Below are 15,819 nucleotides of genomic sequence, written 5' to 3'. Positions count from 1 at the left end.
GACGTGAGTGCAATGACAAGCAACAAACGTTCAACATAGACAATTACCCACAAAACCCCAATGCCTATGACTGCCTTAAATATGGCTCTCAATCAGAGACAATGAACCACAGCTGCCTCTAATTGAGAAACAATCTAGGCAGCCATAGACATACAAACACCTAGACAAGACACTGACCCATTTACCATACAAAACCCCTAGACAATACAAAAACACATACATTCCCCATGTCACACCCTGACCTAACTAAAATAATAAAGAAAACAAAGAATACTAAGGCCAGGGCGTGACAGAATGGCGGTATAAATTGGAGATTTTCAACCATGAGAGATCTTTTTCAATAATAATAGACACGATTTTGTGTATTTTACTCACAATATATCCTTTTAGTTAGTTTTCCAACATTGGATCCCTTTAGCGGGATCATTTTCATCAACAACCGCTGAATTGCAGAGCGCCAAATAAAAACAAAATTGCAAAAAATATTTATATTCATGAAATCACAAGTGCAATATAGCAAAACACAGCTTAGCTTGTTGTTAATCCACCTGTCGTGTCAGATTTAGAAAATATGCTTTACAGCGAAAGCAATCCAAGTGTTTGTGTGAGTTTATCGATCACTAGACAAAACATTACAAACACCTAGCAGCAATGTAGATTGGTCACGAAAGTCAGAAAAGCAATAAAATGAATCGCTTACCTTTGATGATCTTCGGATGTTTGCACTCACGAGACTCCCAGTTACACAATAAATGTTCCTTTTGTTCGATAAAGATTATTTTTATATCAAAAAATTTCCATTTGTTTGGCGCGTTATGTTCAGTATTCCACAGCCTTAGGCAGGTCATCAAGGGTTGACGAAAATTCCAAATAGTATCCGTAAAGTTCGTAGAAACATGTCAAACGTTTTTAATAATCAATCCTCAGGTTGTTTTTAACATGAATAATCGATAATATTTCAACCGGACGGTAAACTATTCAATAACAGAGATAAAGAAAATGTCGAGCTACAACGTTCACGCGCATGAACTAATGGAAGGACATTCAGCTATCCACTGACGCGATTTGATAAATCTCGCTCATTTTTCAGAATAAAAGCTTAAAACTATGTCTAAAGACTGTTCACACCCCGAGGAAGCCATAGGAAAAGGAATCTGGTTGATATCCCTTTAAATGGACGAAAGGAAGGCAATGGAACAGTGATTTTTCAAAATAAGAGTCACTTCCGGGTTGGATTTCCTCAGGTTTTCTCCTGCAAAATCAGTTCTGTTATACTCACAGACAATATTTTGACAGTTTTGGAAACTTTATAGTGTTTTCTATCCTACTCTGTCAATTATATGCATATTCTAGCATCTGGACCTGAGAAATAGGCAGCTTACGTTGGGAACGTTATTTTTCCAAACATAAAAATTCTGCCCCCTAGCTTCAAGAGGTTAACCTTTACAGCCCCGGCGTTCCGCTAGCGGAACTCCTCCCACATTCCACTGAAAAGGCAGAGCGCGAAATTCAAAAAATATTTTTTAGAAATATTTAACTTTCACACATTAACAAGTCCAATACAGCTAATGAAAGATACACATCTTGTGAATCCAACCAACATGTCCGATTTTTTAAATGTTTTACAGGGAAAACACCAAGTATATTTATGTTAGCTCACCTCCAAATAGAAAAAAAGCACAGACATTTTTCACAGCACAGGTAGCATGCACAAAACCAACCAAACTAACCTAGAACCAACCAAACTAACCAAGAAACAACTTCATCAGATGACAGTCTTATAACATGTTATTCAATAAATCTATGTTTTGTTCGAAAAATTAGCATATTTGAGGTATAAATCAGTTTTACATTGCAGCTACCATCACAGCTACCGTCAAAAATAGCACTGAAGCAGCCAGAGTAATTATAGAGACCAACGTGAATTACCTAAATACTCATCATAAAACTTTTCTGAAAAAGTCGATGGTGTACAGCAAATTAAAGACAAACATCTTGTGAATCCAGCCAATATTTCCGATTTTTTAAGTGTTTTACAGCGAAAACACAATATAGCATTATATTAGCTTACTACAATAGCCTACTACACTACCGCATTCATTCATCAAGGCACGTTAGCGATAGCAATAGGCACGTTAGCGTTAGCGAATAAACCAGCAAAAGATATTAAATTTCACTAACCTTCATAAACCTTCCTCAGATGACAGTCCTATAACATCAGGTTATACATACACTTATGTTTTGTTCGAAAATGTGCATATTTAGAGCTGAAATCCGTGGTTATACAATGTGCTAACGTAGCATATTTTTCCCAGAATGTGCGGATATTTCTATTAGACTCTCACCTATTCTGACCAAATAGCTATTCATAAACATTACAAAAAAATACATGTTGTATAGGAAACGATAGATCCATTAGTTCTTAATGCAATCGCAGTGTTAGAATTCTAAAAATATCTTCATTACGACATAAGACTTAGTTATGGTAAGGGAATAACCAAAACCTGAGCGCAAAGCTACTAGTACACAGTTCGACAGATATATGAAATAGCACCACAAAATGGTTCCTACTTTTGCTGATCTTCCATCAGAATGTTGTACAAGGGGTCCTTTGTCCAGAACCGTCTCTGTTTGGATTCAGAACGTTGTTTTTCCCTCTTGAATTAGCAAGCACACTGGCCAAGTGGTGCTAAGCTCTCCTTCGTGAACAAACGCAAACAACGCAACACGCCTAACGTCCCGAATAAATTTCAATATTCTAATAAAACTATATTGAAAAAACATACTTTACGATGATATTGTGACATGTATCAAATAAAATCAAAGCCGGAGATAGTATTCGCCCATAACGACAGCTTTCCAGTAGGCAATAACAGGTCCCTCCACGCGCCTTCCAGAAAACCTAAAATGGGGGACACGTCATTCCAAGAGGATGCATTATATCTCAGACCAAGATAATCAACTAATTTCTCCTCTCACTTCCTCTTGACATCTAGGGGAAGGTGTATGACGTGCACGTATAGTCATACGTATCATGCCCATTTATAGGCAGGCCCTTGAACACAGCATCGATTTCAGACTTTCCACTTCCTGGTCAGAAAGTGTGCTGCCAAATGAGTTGTGTTTTACCCACAGACAAAATTCAAACGGTTTTAGAAACTAGAGAGTGTTTTCTATCCAATAGTAATAATAATATGCATATTGTACAAGCAAGAATTGAGTACGAGGCCGTTTAAATTGGGCACATTTTATCCAGGCTACTCAATACTGCCCCTATAGCCCAAAGAGGTTAAACTGATCTCAGGCAGAGGATAACCCTCACTTTTAATTCACTCCTTTTCTGTGTACCCCAGTGAATGAAAGGGGTTCTTAAACAAAAAGTCCATCACATTTTTGGTAGCGTTGGCCATTCTACCATTCTGGCAGAGAAAACTGTACACTCGTGCTGGTAGTTAGCTAGCTACTGAAGTTAGCAAGGCAAATTTAAATAAATTGCACTAACTTGACATAAAAATAAAGTTCTAAACCCAAGAAAACAATGTATAATATACCTCCTCCATCTCCTGTCATTTGAAAAAACTCATTTGAATTGAATAATGTCCCAAAAATGCTCAACTATTACTCTTCACTCTTAATCTCTATCCAACAATGTCACCAAACTTCACAACACATAGAACCCCCATAATGCTCTGTGGCACAATCCCAATACAACACACTAGGTTAATTCTCTGATCCTACATCTATGATTGGATGGACAACATGTCAGCTCATACTGCAAAAGCTTTGATTGATTCCTGACATTTAATCCTAGTAAGAATTCCCTGTTTTAGGTCAGTTAGGATCACCACTTTATTTTAAGAATGTGAAATGTCAGAATAATAGTAGAGAGAATGATTTATTTCATATTTTATTTCTTTCATTACATTCCCAGTGGGTCAGAAGTTTACATACACTCAATTAGTATTTGGTAGCATTGCCTTTAAATTGTTTAACTTGGGTCAAACGTTTTGGGTAGCCTTCCACAAGCTTCCCACAATAAGTTGGGTGAATTTTGGCCCATTCCTCCTGACAGAGCTAGTGTAACTGAGTCAGGTTTGTAGGCCTCCTTGCTGGCACATGCTTTTTCAGTTATGCCCACAAGTTTTCTATAGGATTGAGGTCAGAGCTTTGTGATGGCCACTTCAATACCTTGACTTTATTGTCCTTAAGCCATTTTGCCACAACTTTGGAAGTATGCTTTGGGTCATTGCTCATTTGGAAGAGCCATTTGCGACCAAGCTTTAACTTCCTGACTGATGTCTTGAGATGTAGCTTCAATATATCCGCATAATTTTCCTTCCTCGTGATGTGAAGTGCACCAGTCCCTCCTGCAGCAAAGCACCCCCACAACATGATGCTGCCACCCCCGTGCTTCATGGTTGGGATGGTATTCTTCGGCTTGCAAGCCTCACCCTTTTTCCTCCAAACATAACGATGGTCATTATGGCCAAACAGTTCTATTTTTGTTTCATCAGACCAGAGGACATTTCAACAAAAAGTATGATCTTTGTCCCCATGTGCAGGTTATGTTGATATAGGACTCGTTTTACTGTGGATATAGATACTTTTGTACCTGTTTCCTCCAGAATCTTCACAAGATCCTTTGCTGTTGTTCTGGGGTTGGTTTGCACTTTTCGCACCAAAGTACATTCATCTCCAGGAGACAGAACACGTCTCCTTCCTGAGCGGTATGATGGCTGCGTGGTTCCATGGTGTTTATACTTGCGCACTATTGTTTGTACAGATGAACGTGGTACCTTCGGGCGTTTGGAAATTGCTCCCAAGGATGAACCAGACTTGTGGAGGTCTACAATTTTTTTCTGAGGTCTTGGCTGATTTCTTTTGATTCTCCCATGATGTCAAGCAAAGAGGCACTGAGTTTGAAGATAGGCCTTGAAATACATCCACAGGTACACCTCCGGTTGACTCAAATTATGTCAATTAGCCTATCAGAAGCTTCTAAAGCTATTACATAATGTTATGTAATTTTCCAAGCTGTTTAAGGGCACAGTCAATTTAGTGTATGTAAACCTCTGACCCACTGGAATTGTGATACAGTGAATTATAAGTGAAATAATCTGTCTGTAAACAATTGTTGGAAAAATGACTTGTGTCATGCACAAAGTAGATGTCCTAACTGACTTGGCAAAACTATAGTTTGTTAACAAGAAATGTGTGGAGTGGTTGAAAAACGAGTTTTATTGACTCCAACCTAAGTGGATGTAAACTTCCGACTTCAACTGTATGTACTGTCACTGTGGGGACGACGTCATCGATGCACTTATTGATGAAGCCAGTGACTGATGTGGGGTACTCCTCAATGCCATCGGAAGAATCGCAGAACATATTACAGTCTGTGCTAGCAAAACAGTCCTGTAGGTAGCATCTACTTTCTTATTGACCGAGTCACTGGTGCGTCCTGCTTTAATTTTAGCTTGTAAGCAGGAATCAGGAGGATAGAATTTTGTGATGAAACAAACGTATGTGTAGTTGAATTTATTCCGACACTGTGTGACTGTTGTCTTTTTGCTGTCGCTGCCTTATTGTATATCACAGTGGCATATGAACGAATGGGTTATAGAGCAAACAACGCAATTATCACAACATAGGTTGTAATATGGCTTTTTTCCTGGCTTGGCTTCCCAAGTGATGTTACACACACACCGTTACTGCCTATTCTATGTGTACACAAAGTATTTACATTGTGCTGGTATTGAAAATATTGCAGAGGGCTTGTCCACTCCATAATGTGATAACAGTTGGAATTTCACCCTTTGCCATTCCCCCCTCCCTCACAACTCCCGAGTGGCGAAGTGGTCTAAGGTACTGCATCTCAGTGCAAGTTGCGTCACTGCAGTCCCTGGTTGAAGTCCAGGCTGCGTCACATCCGGCTGTGATTGGGAGTCCCATAGGGTGGTGCACAATTGGCCCAGCGTCGTCCGGGTTTGGCCGAGGTAGGCCGTCATTGTAAATAAGAATTTGTTCTTCACTGACTTGCCTAGTTAAATAAAGGTTAAACAAAAATAACAAACGTAAAAAATCTCCCTTTTGAGATGGTTTGTGCCATTAGACAGATGCCCATTGTGTAGAACTGCCCATTTAGACAGACAGAGGGGGTCCAATTATGTGGCAATGGCCCCTTGAAGCGGAGGCTGACACTAGTGGGAATTCTAGTGGGAATTCTCTTATGGCCTCTGAGCAGCATTGTGATAGCTGAACAATTAGTCCTAAGTACTGTAATGTGTTATGGTGTTTGTCACCTGCAGAGTTGCAAACTGTAAACCGGCACTTCAACAATGGCTGGTGCTCACAATAGGCCTCTCTAAACCATGTATGTATTCCATGTGTGTTTATCAACCAGGATTCACACCCAGCACTAACACACCTGATGGAAATACTGTCAAAGGATTAATGATAAGTTTAATTGTTGGATCAGGTGTGTGAGTACGGAGCTGGAACAAAAATGTTTCACCCTGTCGGTCTCCGGGGCTGGAGTTGAGGAATATAACCTAATTCCTTTCCCTGGATACTAAATCATTGTTGTGGAAAGAGAGAACAATAATATTTGTTGTGATTTGTTAATAATATCATCATATTCATATTATAGCACCATAGCCACAGGAAGTAGTTTGGGAGTGGCGATGCTGACATTTGTTTTTGGTCTGCGCTACATATGGCTATATTGGTCTGCTAATACAGGACTAGTAAAGGCCCAGTATATATTATTATTTATTTTTTTATTCCGATTTTTCAGAGGGTGCTGCAGCATCCTCATCATCCCTACTTCCCACGGCTATTTATAGCACACACCTATAGGGTTTATCAATGGAAGTTTTCCCTGGCACTGTTTTTCTTTGTTTTTCTTTGTGTGATTATATCTCTATTAAGAGTCAAGGTGGACAGAATGTACACCTCATCCAAAGGATGTACCTACTGACTATGAGTAATTGGGATGAGGGAGAGAGAGGGAGGAAGAGATTTTGAGTGAAAGGCGGTCCAAGTTCCGTGCCATGCTTAGATCCCAGCTTGAAAGGGGGGGGGGGGAGAGAGAGAGAGAGAGAGAGAGAGAGAGAGAGAGAGAGAGAGAGAGAGAGAGAGAGAGAGAGAGAGAGAGAGAGAGAGAGAGAGAGAGAGAGAGAGAGAGAGAGAGAGAGAGAGAGAGAGAGAGAGAGAGAGAGAGAGAGAGAGAGAGAGAGAGAGAGAGAGAGAGAGAGAGAGAGAGCGGAGTGAAGAGGGGAAACAGAAACAAACAGAAAGAGAGGAAGAAGATTAAGAGGCACTGCTGAACAAAACTTATCTTGCTTAGGAAACTTGCCGTAAGGAGAGGGGGGGGGGGGGGGGGAAACAATAAGAAAATTAATGAAACAACCCAGACTTACCAATCGCCTTCGTACAACTGTGGGTCTTTGCGAAAACTAATGGGAGTGACTTGCTAGCTGACACTTAGGGCTTATGGGGCTAGATTCCAGGTGATGCACTGCACTATCACTAGCTATCACATTGAGGTAGAGGGGATCGGTAGAGGGAAGGTGGTGATGCGATCGAGCCGGGGGGCCTGGGCAGGGACAAGGGGGGGATCAGGGAGGTTGGTAGGGTGACTAGTTTGAGACACTCAAACAGGGAGGGGACAGGTACGACAGCTCTTTATTCTGTTGCCGTGGCTCACTCAAAGACGATATGTACCTTTTTACTCGCCGCTCAAACTCACAGTCGAGGTAAGAGCCCTAGTCCTTCTCTTCTCTTCCTTCCTCCCCTATCCTCTCAGACTAGGTAGCGTGGAAGGTTGGGGACTACAGTATATGGTACCGGCCTGCAGCTCCAACTGTTTGACTGACTGATTTTCAACTTTTCTTAGGATGCTTTGTGCTTTACAGTTACTGTAGCTACTGTCTAGAAAGCACACCATAGTACACCAAAACTTTTAGTAGCTGATCTGCTTCTTTTGCCTGGGTCCACATAATACAACTAATATCTACCTTCAAATCCTCTCATTACCTCTGAAGGCTCCATATATGAAACAGGGAAACAGGGGTGTCTGGTGATCAGTCATTGATCAGTAACGTAGCCATTCATTCAGCTAATAAAATGGCCTGTTTGCTCTGTGGAGGTTAGTATGACTCAGGGATGATAAGAAAGTCTGGATGTGCTGTGCTTGTGTTATTTTCCTAGTAGTCTGGGTAAAGTATGTGAGTGTGTGTTTCAGTGGCGTGTTTCACTAGCGTGGTCCTCTATCATTTTAAAATCATTTATTATCAACAGATAGAACTCAAGGGTCTTAATTCCATTATCTTCCATTTTTTTTATGTTCCATCCTTGTTCCAAGGTGACATAAAATGCTTCAATTATTATCACAGTATAATTCAGATATAGTACGGCCTGCATTCCTGAACCTTCTAATACTTTCAAGGGAGCTTAATAAGTGGGAGAAAGAGAGAGGGAGTTACATGAAAAGATCGATTTAAAGAAAGAGCTTGTATAATGTGTAATCCTCTTATAGTACCCTATTTATGCTTTAAATGTTACACATTTTAATGTATGGTCGACCGAATGTATTAATGTACTGTATTATCATTATCATCATATCATACCATCATATCATACCAAAAGTAAACATTACCCAACAATAGTAAAGGTTCTAGTTCTTTCTTTTTCAATAGACCTGACTAGACAGGATTGCTGTAAGCGTTACAGTGCTGCTGAGAAGAAATTAACCACATCCTCATTCATCAACCCATCCCCTCACTCTTTCTCTCTTCCTCCCACTCCCTCTCTCTCTCCCTGTCCTCTCTTGTTCTCTACCCCCTCCCTCTTTATCCCCCTCCATCTCTTTCTTTCTCTCTCTCTCTACCCATCTCGCCTTCTCTTTCCCCCTACTCCTTGTACCCCCTACTCTTTTTCTGTCCCTCTCTCCCCCTTCAGGGAAAAGGCTCGTCTGGCGACAGACTCAGAGCTGGACCAGGACCTCAGTGAGCTGCTGTGCCTGGGGAGCAGCGACACCCTCACCAATGGTAACCGGGCCAACGGGGAGGCCGCTAAGCGCCTGGCCAAACGCCTCTTCACCCTGGACGGCTTCAGGAAGTCCGACGTGGCCCGCCACCTCAGCAAAAAGTGAGCACCTGGCAACTAGCCTTCGTGTGTTATCAATCACTCTCTTTACTCTGCGCTGCTATACATTGTCAATGCTATATATAGTGCATATACTGCTATAATAAGCCTGGTCTGGAACTTATCTTAAACCTCTGTCTTCCTCCGCGGCCCTAAGTTTTCGTCTCCATGGCTCAAACCGACTGTGCTGTGTGACTGGGAAAGCTGGTATCTGATTAACATCTCTCTCTCTCTCTCTCTCTCTCTCTCTCGCTCTCGCTCTCGCTCTCGCTCTCGCTCTCGCTCTCTCTCTCTCTCTCTCTCTCTCTCTCTCTCTCTCACCCCAGCAATGACTTCAGTTGTATGGTTGCAGAAGAGTATCTACACTTCTTTAACTTCAAGGGTCTTGCTGTGGACCAGGCTCTGAGGTGAGGGGTTCAGACTGACTGACTTGTTCAACTCGAAAAACAAACACGTTTTCCATAAATTGGTTGTTGATGACTGGATTTCTAGACATTACAAACATTGTTTTGGATAAGTTGCCTTAAAAGGGATGCTGGGCTTCATTTTGTGTTCCATTGATCCAGTCACTGTAGTTAGTATATGGTAATACTGCTCTCTGGTGGCAAGTTGAGTGATGGCAGCTTAATAGGCCAATAGTGTTTATAGCACATAAATAACACACTCCTAAATCAATTAATCAAGGGCTGGTGATTAATTAAGTAGTTGAATGAGGTGAATAAGTGCGTAATGAGGTGCGTTTCTGCTGGTCTGGAACCTAAATATTGCCAGCCTGAGGATACTGGATACTTGATTGGGGTTGAGAAACAGTGTAATCCTGCTTAATGTGTGTGTATGTGTGTTCCAGAGCCTTTCTCAGACAGTTTTCCCTGATGGGGGAGACTCAGGAGAGAGAGCGGGTGCTGGCTCACTTCTCCAGGAGATACCTGCACTGTAACACCAAACTTATACCCTCTGAGGGTAAGAGGACAGTACTGTCTAATGTCTACTATAGCTATTATAGAAATATGACAGCTCAGTCGTCATGTTAATAGATGCAGTGGTACTTTACTTTACTATTTATATAACAAATATTTTACCTCACTACATTCCTGTTTTCTCCCCAATTTCGTGGTATCCAATTGGCAGTTACAGTCTTGTCTCATCGCTGCAACTCCCGTACGGACTCGGGAGAGGCGAAGCTCGAGAGCTATGCGTCCTGCGAATCACAACCCAACCAAGCCACACTGCTTCTTGACACAATGCCCACTTAACCCGGAAGCCAGCTGCACCAATGTGTCGGAAGAAACACCGTACACCTGGCTACCGTGTCAGTGTGCACTGCGCCCAGCCTGCCACAGGAGTTGCTAGTGCGCGATGGGACAAGGACATCCCTGTCGGCCAAACCCTCCTCTAACCCAGACGACACTGGGCCAATTGTGCCGCTGCCCTATGGGTCTCCCGATCGCGGCCGGCTGCGACAGAGCCTGTACTCGAACCCAAAATCTCTAGTGGCACAGCTAGCACTGCGATGCAGTGCCTTAGACCACTTCACTACATTCCTAAAGATAATAATGTACTTTTTACTCCATACATTTTCCCTGACACCCAAAAGTACTTAAGTTATATTCTGAATGCTTAGCAAGACTGGAAAATGGTCCAATTCACGCACTTATCAAGAGAACATCCCTGATCATCCCTACTGACTCTGATCTGGCGACTCACTAAATACACAAATTTAAAAAAACATGAAAATTGTGCCGTCTGGTTTGCTTAGTATGATCAATTTGAAATGATTTATACTTTTACTTTTGATACTTAAGTATATTTTTGCAATTACATTTACTTTTGATACTTAAATATATTTGAAACCAAATACTTTTAGACTTTTACTCAAGTAGTATTTCACTGGGTTACTTTTCATTTTCTACTAAGGTATGTTTACTTTTACTTAAGTGTGAAAATTGGGTACTTTTTCCACCACTGAATAGATGGATATGTTTCTTCCTTATCCAGATGGTGTCCATACCTTGACCTGTGCCCTGATGCTGCTAAACACAGACCTGCATGGCCATGTAAGTAGAATTTAGTCTCTGTGTGTGCGTGCGTGTGCGCGTGTGTGTGCGTGCGTGCGTGCATGCGTGCGTGTTAGGTGAGTTCAGCCTAGAGTTTAGAGTAGAGACAATTTTCAGAGATCCATCCCCCCAGGCTCCACTGACTCAGTACAATGGTAGTTATGGGGGAAAAGCCCCAGACTGATCAAAGGCTGATCTGGGACCAGCCTCCTGATTACAATGTGCTCCACACTCTATCATAAATCCAGTCCATCTCAAGCTGTAGACTGATTTCAGTATAACTCTAAATCTAGGCCATCTACAGCTGCATGGTGTGATGTGCAGCCTCTGCAAATGATTACAGATAGTTAAGTCAGAGCCATTTATATAATATATGGATACATTTAGCTCTGGTTGAAGGGGCTAGAGCTAGCTGGATGAAAAACCCACTCTCTCTATTGAGAGATGCCAGGCTGATATACAGCCTTCAGTGTATTCATCCCCCTCAACTTATTCCACATTTTGTTGTCTTACAGCCTGAATTCAATATGCATTCAATATATACTTATGTAAATGAGATATTTCTGTATTTCATTTTAAATAAATTTGCAAACATTTCTAAAAACATATTTCCACTTTGTCAATATGGGGTGTAACACAAACAAATTTGGAAAAAGTGAAGAGGTATGATTACTTTCTGAAGGCACTGTAGCGCTGTGCTTCATCATCATCATCATTCATCATCGTAGTCACCAATGTCGTCATCTTCTTCTTCTTCATCGTCATCAATGGCGTCATCCTGATCATCATCATCATAGTCTCCAGCATCTTCTTCTCCCTCTTTATCGTCATTGACTTGCTCTTTTCATCAACATTTCCGCTATCTGTGAAAGTCCTCAGCCTGAAGTGTCTCCACTTGCGCTGCCGAATAGCTCGATTTTTGATGGCAGGACTGAGTAAGACGCTTCAGGAGGGTGGTGACGTGTGTTTGTGAGGCAGAGGTCCTGGGTTGAGCCTCGGTATGAGCCGAATCAGAAGGAAGTGATACTCGCTAAGCAAGCAGCGTGAAGTCCTTTGCACAGTCTTCCTCTTAACACTCTCAGCTCATCAGCTAGATTAAATCATTTGGATGAGGTCCCTGAAAGTAATTTCTTCCCATAACATCCTTCAAAGATGAATTCTAATATAGCTGTCAGAGAGCTGCAGAAGGTCTGATGAATTATAAAAATCTGTGAATGTATTTGTGGTTCAAATATTTTTGATGACTGATATTAGTGATACTTTTAAAGATTATATATATATATAGCATAGTAGTCTCGGAAATCCCAGAGCTAGGGCGACAGTACTAGGTCTGGAAATTATGTAGGATTGTCTTGGCCAATTCAGGGAGGGTGCTCTTCAGACAGACAATTCTTCCAACAAATCACAAGTTTGGCGTAGACGGGCTTCAAAATAATCCCCTCTGAAACATGACCGAGGTGGACACGCAATGTGGACACAGATGGCTAGGTACATTTTTTCCACAGTCAGTCAGTGGTTGTAAACTTGTAATGCTAACTTCGTGGCGCATGCAAACTACTCTCCTGCAAAATACACTCATTGAATATATCCTCCGTGAGCTCCATCTAGCTAACTACCGGAAATGTTTATAGCAGAGCTCTGGACGGATGTTGAGGCACCCAACTCCGCCCTTTCGTCTCTCCCAAATTGACGTTGGCTTAAGTACAGACATGTACTATATGCTGGAAAATTGGTACATTGTGGGAGGCAACCCGTCTGTCTAGAGAGACTAATAGCATAGAGTAAGTACTGTGTGTCATATTTTTCAGAACATTGGCAAAAGGATGTCCTGCACACAGTTCATTGGTAACCTGGAGGGTCTGAATGAGGGTCAAGACTTTTCCAAAGACCTTCTGAAGGTGAGTCACTGTACTGTACATTGCTATAAACACACACACAAGCACACACACATACACACATGTGCTCATGCACACAAGTACACACACACTGATGCACATGTATGCACACGCACATGGACACACAGACACATGAACAGACAGACACACGCCACTGCGAGTGTGTTTGTGTGTCCTGCTGAGTGCTCTGTGTTGTCGTGCCATGGTATTCTGTACAGTAGCTTGGCCAAATGGCCTCCATGTGTCCCCTGAGTACACCTACCACGGCTCTGCCTCGGTCACCATTTCCTGTAGCATACTTCGGCATGGCGCGGGGCGGGGTGTTGTGGGTTGGTGGAGGCTAATTGTTATGTTGTCTGTAAGACATACTGTACCTCCCCTCCGGGGCATCTGCGCTCAAGATCAGACAATATTAGATTATGATATTAGGTTATTCCTGTTGTGGGCAACATAATGGGATTAGGCCCATCTGGGGGACTTAATTTAGAACCCACAGGCACACTAGTGGATGCCAGATGAGCTAAATCAGTGGGTTGCCTGCTGTTGACATGGCTAATGATGATGCGTTTTATTAATTTTGTCTGCAAAGCGTTCCCTCAACACAATTCCCCAGAGCATAAGTCAACAAGTTGTAATGATGTATCTATAATACATGAGAGGGAGAAAAAGAGGCATGGAATATTTTTCGCCCAGAAATTAAGGGTTAGGAATTCTAAAACGACTGCTTTTTGCTGTGAGAGAGCGAGAGAGACATAGAGAGACAGACAGAGTGTCAGGGTTGTGTGCGGAGAATTATCGGAGTCAAGCGCAGGACACAGGTGTTGAGCGAAACCACAGTGTTTACTCACGATTAATGGCAAAAATTCCACAAATGGAAATAATCACAAACACAATGTATAAACCACAACCACTAACGCACAAACAATCACGGACAAAACAGAAATGAAAGCCAGAGGGTTAAATAGGGAACATGATAGGGGAATTGGAACCAGGTGTGATTAATACAGACAAAACAAAACGAAACTGAAAAATGGATCGATGGTGACTAGAAAGCCGGTGACGTCGACCGCCGAACACCACCCGAACAAGGAGAAGGACCGACTTCGGCGGAAGTCGTGACACAGAGAGACATAGAGAGATATAGAGAGAGACAGAGAGAGAGAGAGACAGAGAGACTTCGTGTTGCCACAAGTAAATAGCAACCAGTGAAGAACAAACACCATTATAAATACAACCCATATTTATGTTTATTTATTTTCCCTTTTGTACTTTCACTGTTTGCACATAATATGACATTTCTAATGCCTTTATTCTTTTGGAACTTTTGTGAGTGTAATTTTTCCTGTTAATTTTTGTTTATTATCTACTTCACTTGCTTTGGCAATGTTAACATACGTGAAATTGAATTGAGAGAGAGAGACATAGAGAGAGAATGACATTACTTTCAGACCACAGCAAAATTACAGCCTACTTGAACAGAGCAATACTCAAACATGAGGCATCAAAGCCCAACAAACTGCATGCTATTAAGAAATGCTATAGATTAAAGAAATAGTGTAGAAATCTACCAAAGAACAATTGGCCAAAAACAAATCCAATCATGACATTCTGGGCAAAATGTTTATTGTAATAGTGAAGGTGTAAACTTAGCAGTTGAATGCCTGAACAGTATATTTGTTATATCAAATGTAAAAAAAATACTAGCAGAAAACCGGAAAAAAATTACAGCATTCATAAGGGCACAACGCAAGACCCAAATGCAGACACAGGAGGAAGATGGTAGAGCTCCGACATATATTATAACAAAGGGAGTAGGCAAAAGCAGGTCGGGGACAGGCGAGAGTTCATAAACCAGGTCAGAGTCCAAACAGTACCAGACGATAGGCAGTCTCAGGTCAGTCCAGGCAGGGGTCAGAAACCAGATCCGAGTCCAAAACAGTACAAGGGGATAGGCAGGCTGTTAGTCAGAACAGAGTGGTCAGGCAGGCGGGTACTGAGTCAGGACAGGGAAGGGTCGAAACCAGGAGGACTAGAAACAAACAGAGACTGGGAAAAACAGGAGCAAGGAAAACCGCTGGTTGACTTGGCAAACAAGACGAACTGGCGCAGAGAGACAGGGAACACAGGGATAAATACACCGGGGATAATAAGCGACACCTGGAGGGGGTGGAGACAATCACAAGGACAGGTGAACCAGATCAGGGTGTGGCACCATTGAGAAATGGTTTGATGAAGAGTGCAAAAGCCTAAGAAAGACATGTAGAAACCTATCCAACCAAAAACAAAGACCCAGAAAACCAGAACATACACCTTTATTACGGGGAAACACTAAAACAGTACAAAAATACAGCAAGAAAAATGAAGGAACAGCACATCAGAATGTGATGGAAGAATCACTTCTGGGAAAATTGGAAAACACTGAACAAACAACAGCATGAAGAGCTAGAAAAAGGGAGATGTATGAATTAAAACCACTTCTCAAACCTTTTCAGCCATATACTGTAACAACAAACCAAGAGCAAAAACATATACATGACAATTTACAAATCTTAGAATCAGCTATCAAAGACTACCAGAACCCATTGAATTTTCCAATTACATTGAGTGAACTACAGGACAAAATGCCAACCCTCCAACCCAAAAAGGCCTGTGGTGTTGATGGTATCCTAAATGAAATGATAAATATACAGACCACAAATTCAAAGTGGCTATACTCAAACTCTTCA

The 15,819-nt window shown here is 41.7% G+C and overlaps 1 protein-coding gene across 2 annotated transcripts in view; it reads left to right on the top strand.

The window, feature by feature from the left end:
* LOC139581058 (uncharacterized) overlaps positions 1–15,819 on the top strand; it is a 107,666-nt gene that overhangs the window by 42,111 nt on the left and 49,736 nt on the right. For both annotated transcript variants that reach the window (XM_071410409.1, XM_071410408.1), the window contains exons 6-10: positions 8,959–9,147; positions 9,471–9,551; positions 9,992–10,104; positions 11,140–11,198; positions 13,007–13,096. In XM_071410409.1, coding sequence (XP_071266510.1) covers positions 8,959–9,147; positions 9,471–9,551; positions 9,992–10,104; positions 11,140–11,198; positions 13,007–13,096 — 532 coding nt within the window. The remainder of the gene's footprint in view (positions 1–8,958; positions 9,148–9,470; positions 9,552–9,991; positions 10,105–11,139; positions 11,199–13,006; positions 13,097–15,819) is intronic.

This window comes from Salvelinus alpinus, chromosome 7, assembly GCF_045679555.1.
Source record: "Salvelinus alpinus chromosome 7, SLU_Salpinus.1, whole genome shotgun sequence".
In the NCBI taxonomy this organism is placed as follows: domain Eukaryota; kingdom Metazoa; phylum Chordata; class Actinopteri; order Salmoniformes; family Salmonidae; genus Salvelinus; species Salvelinus alpinus.
This window is presented reverse-complemented; position numbering and strand designations above follow the sequence as displayed.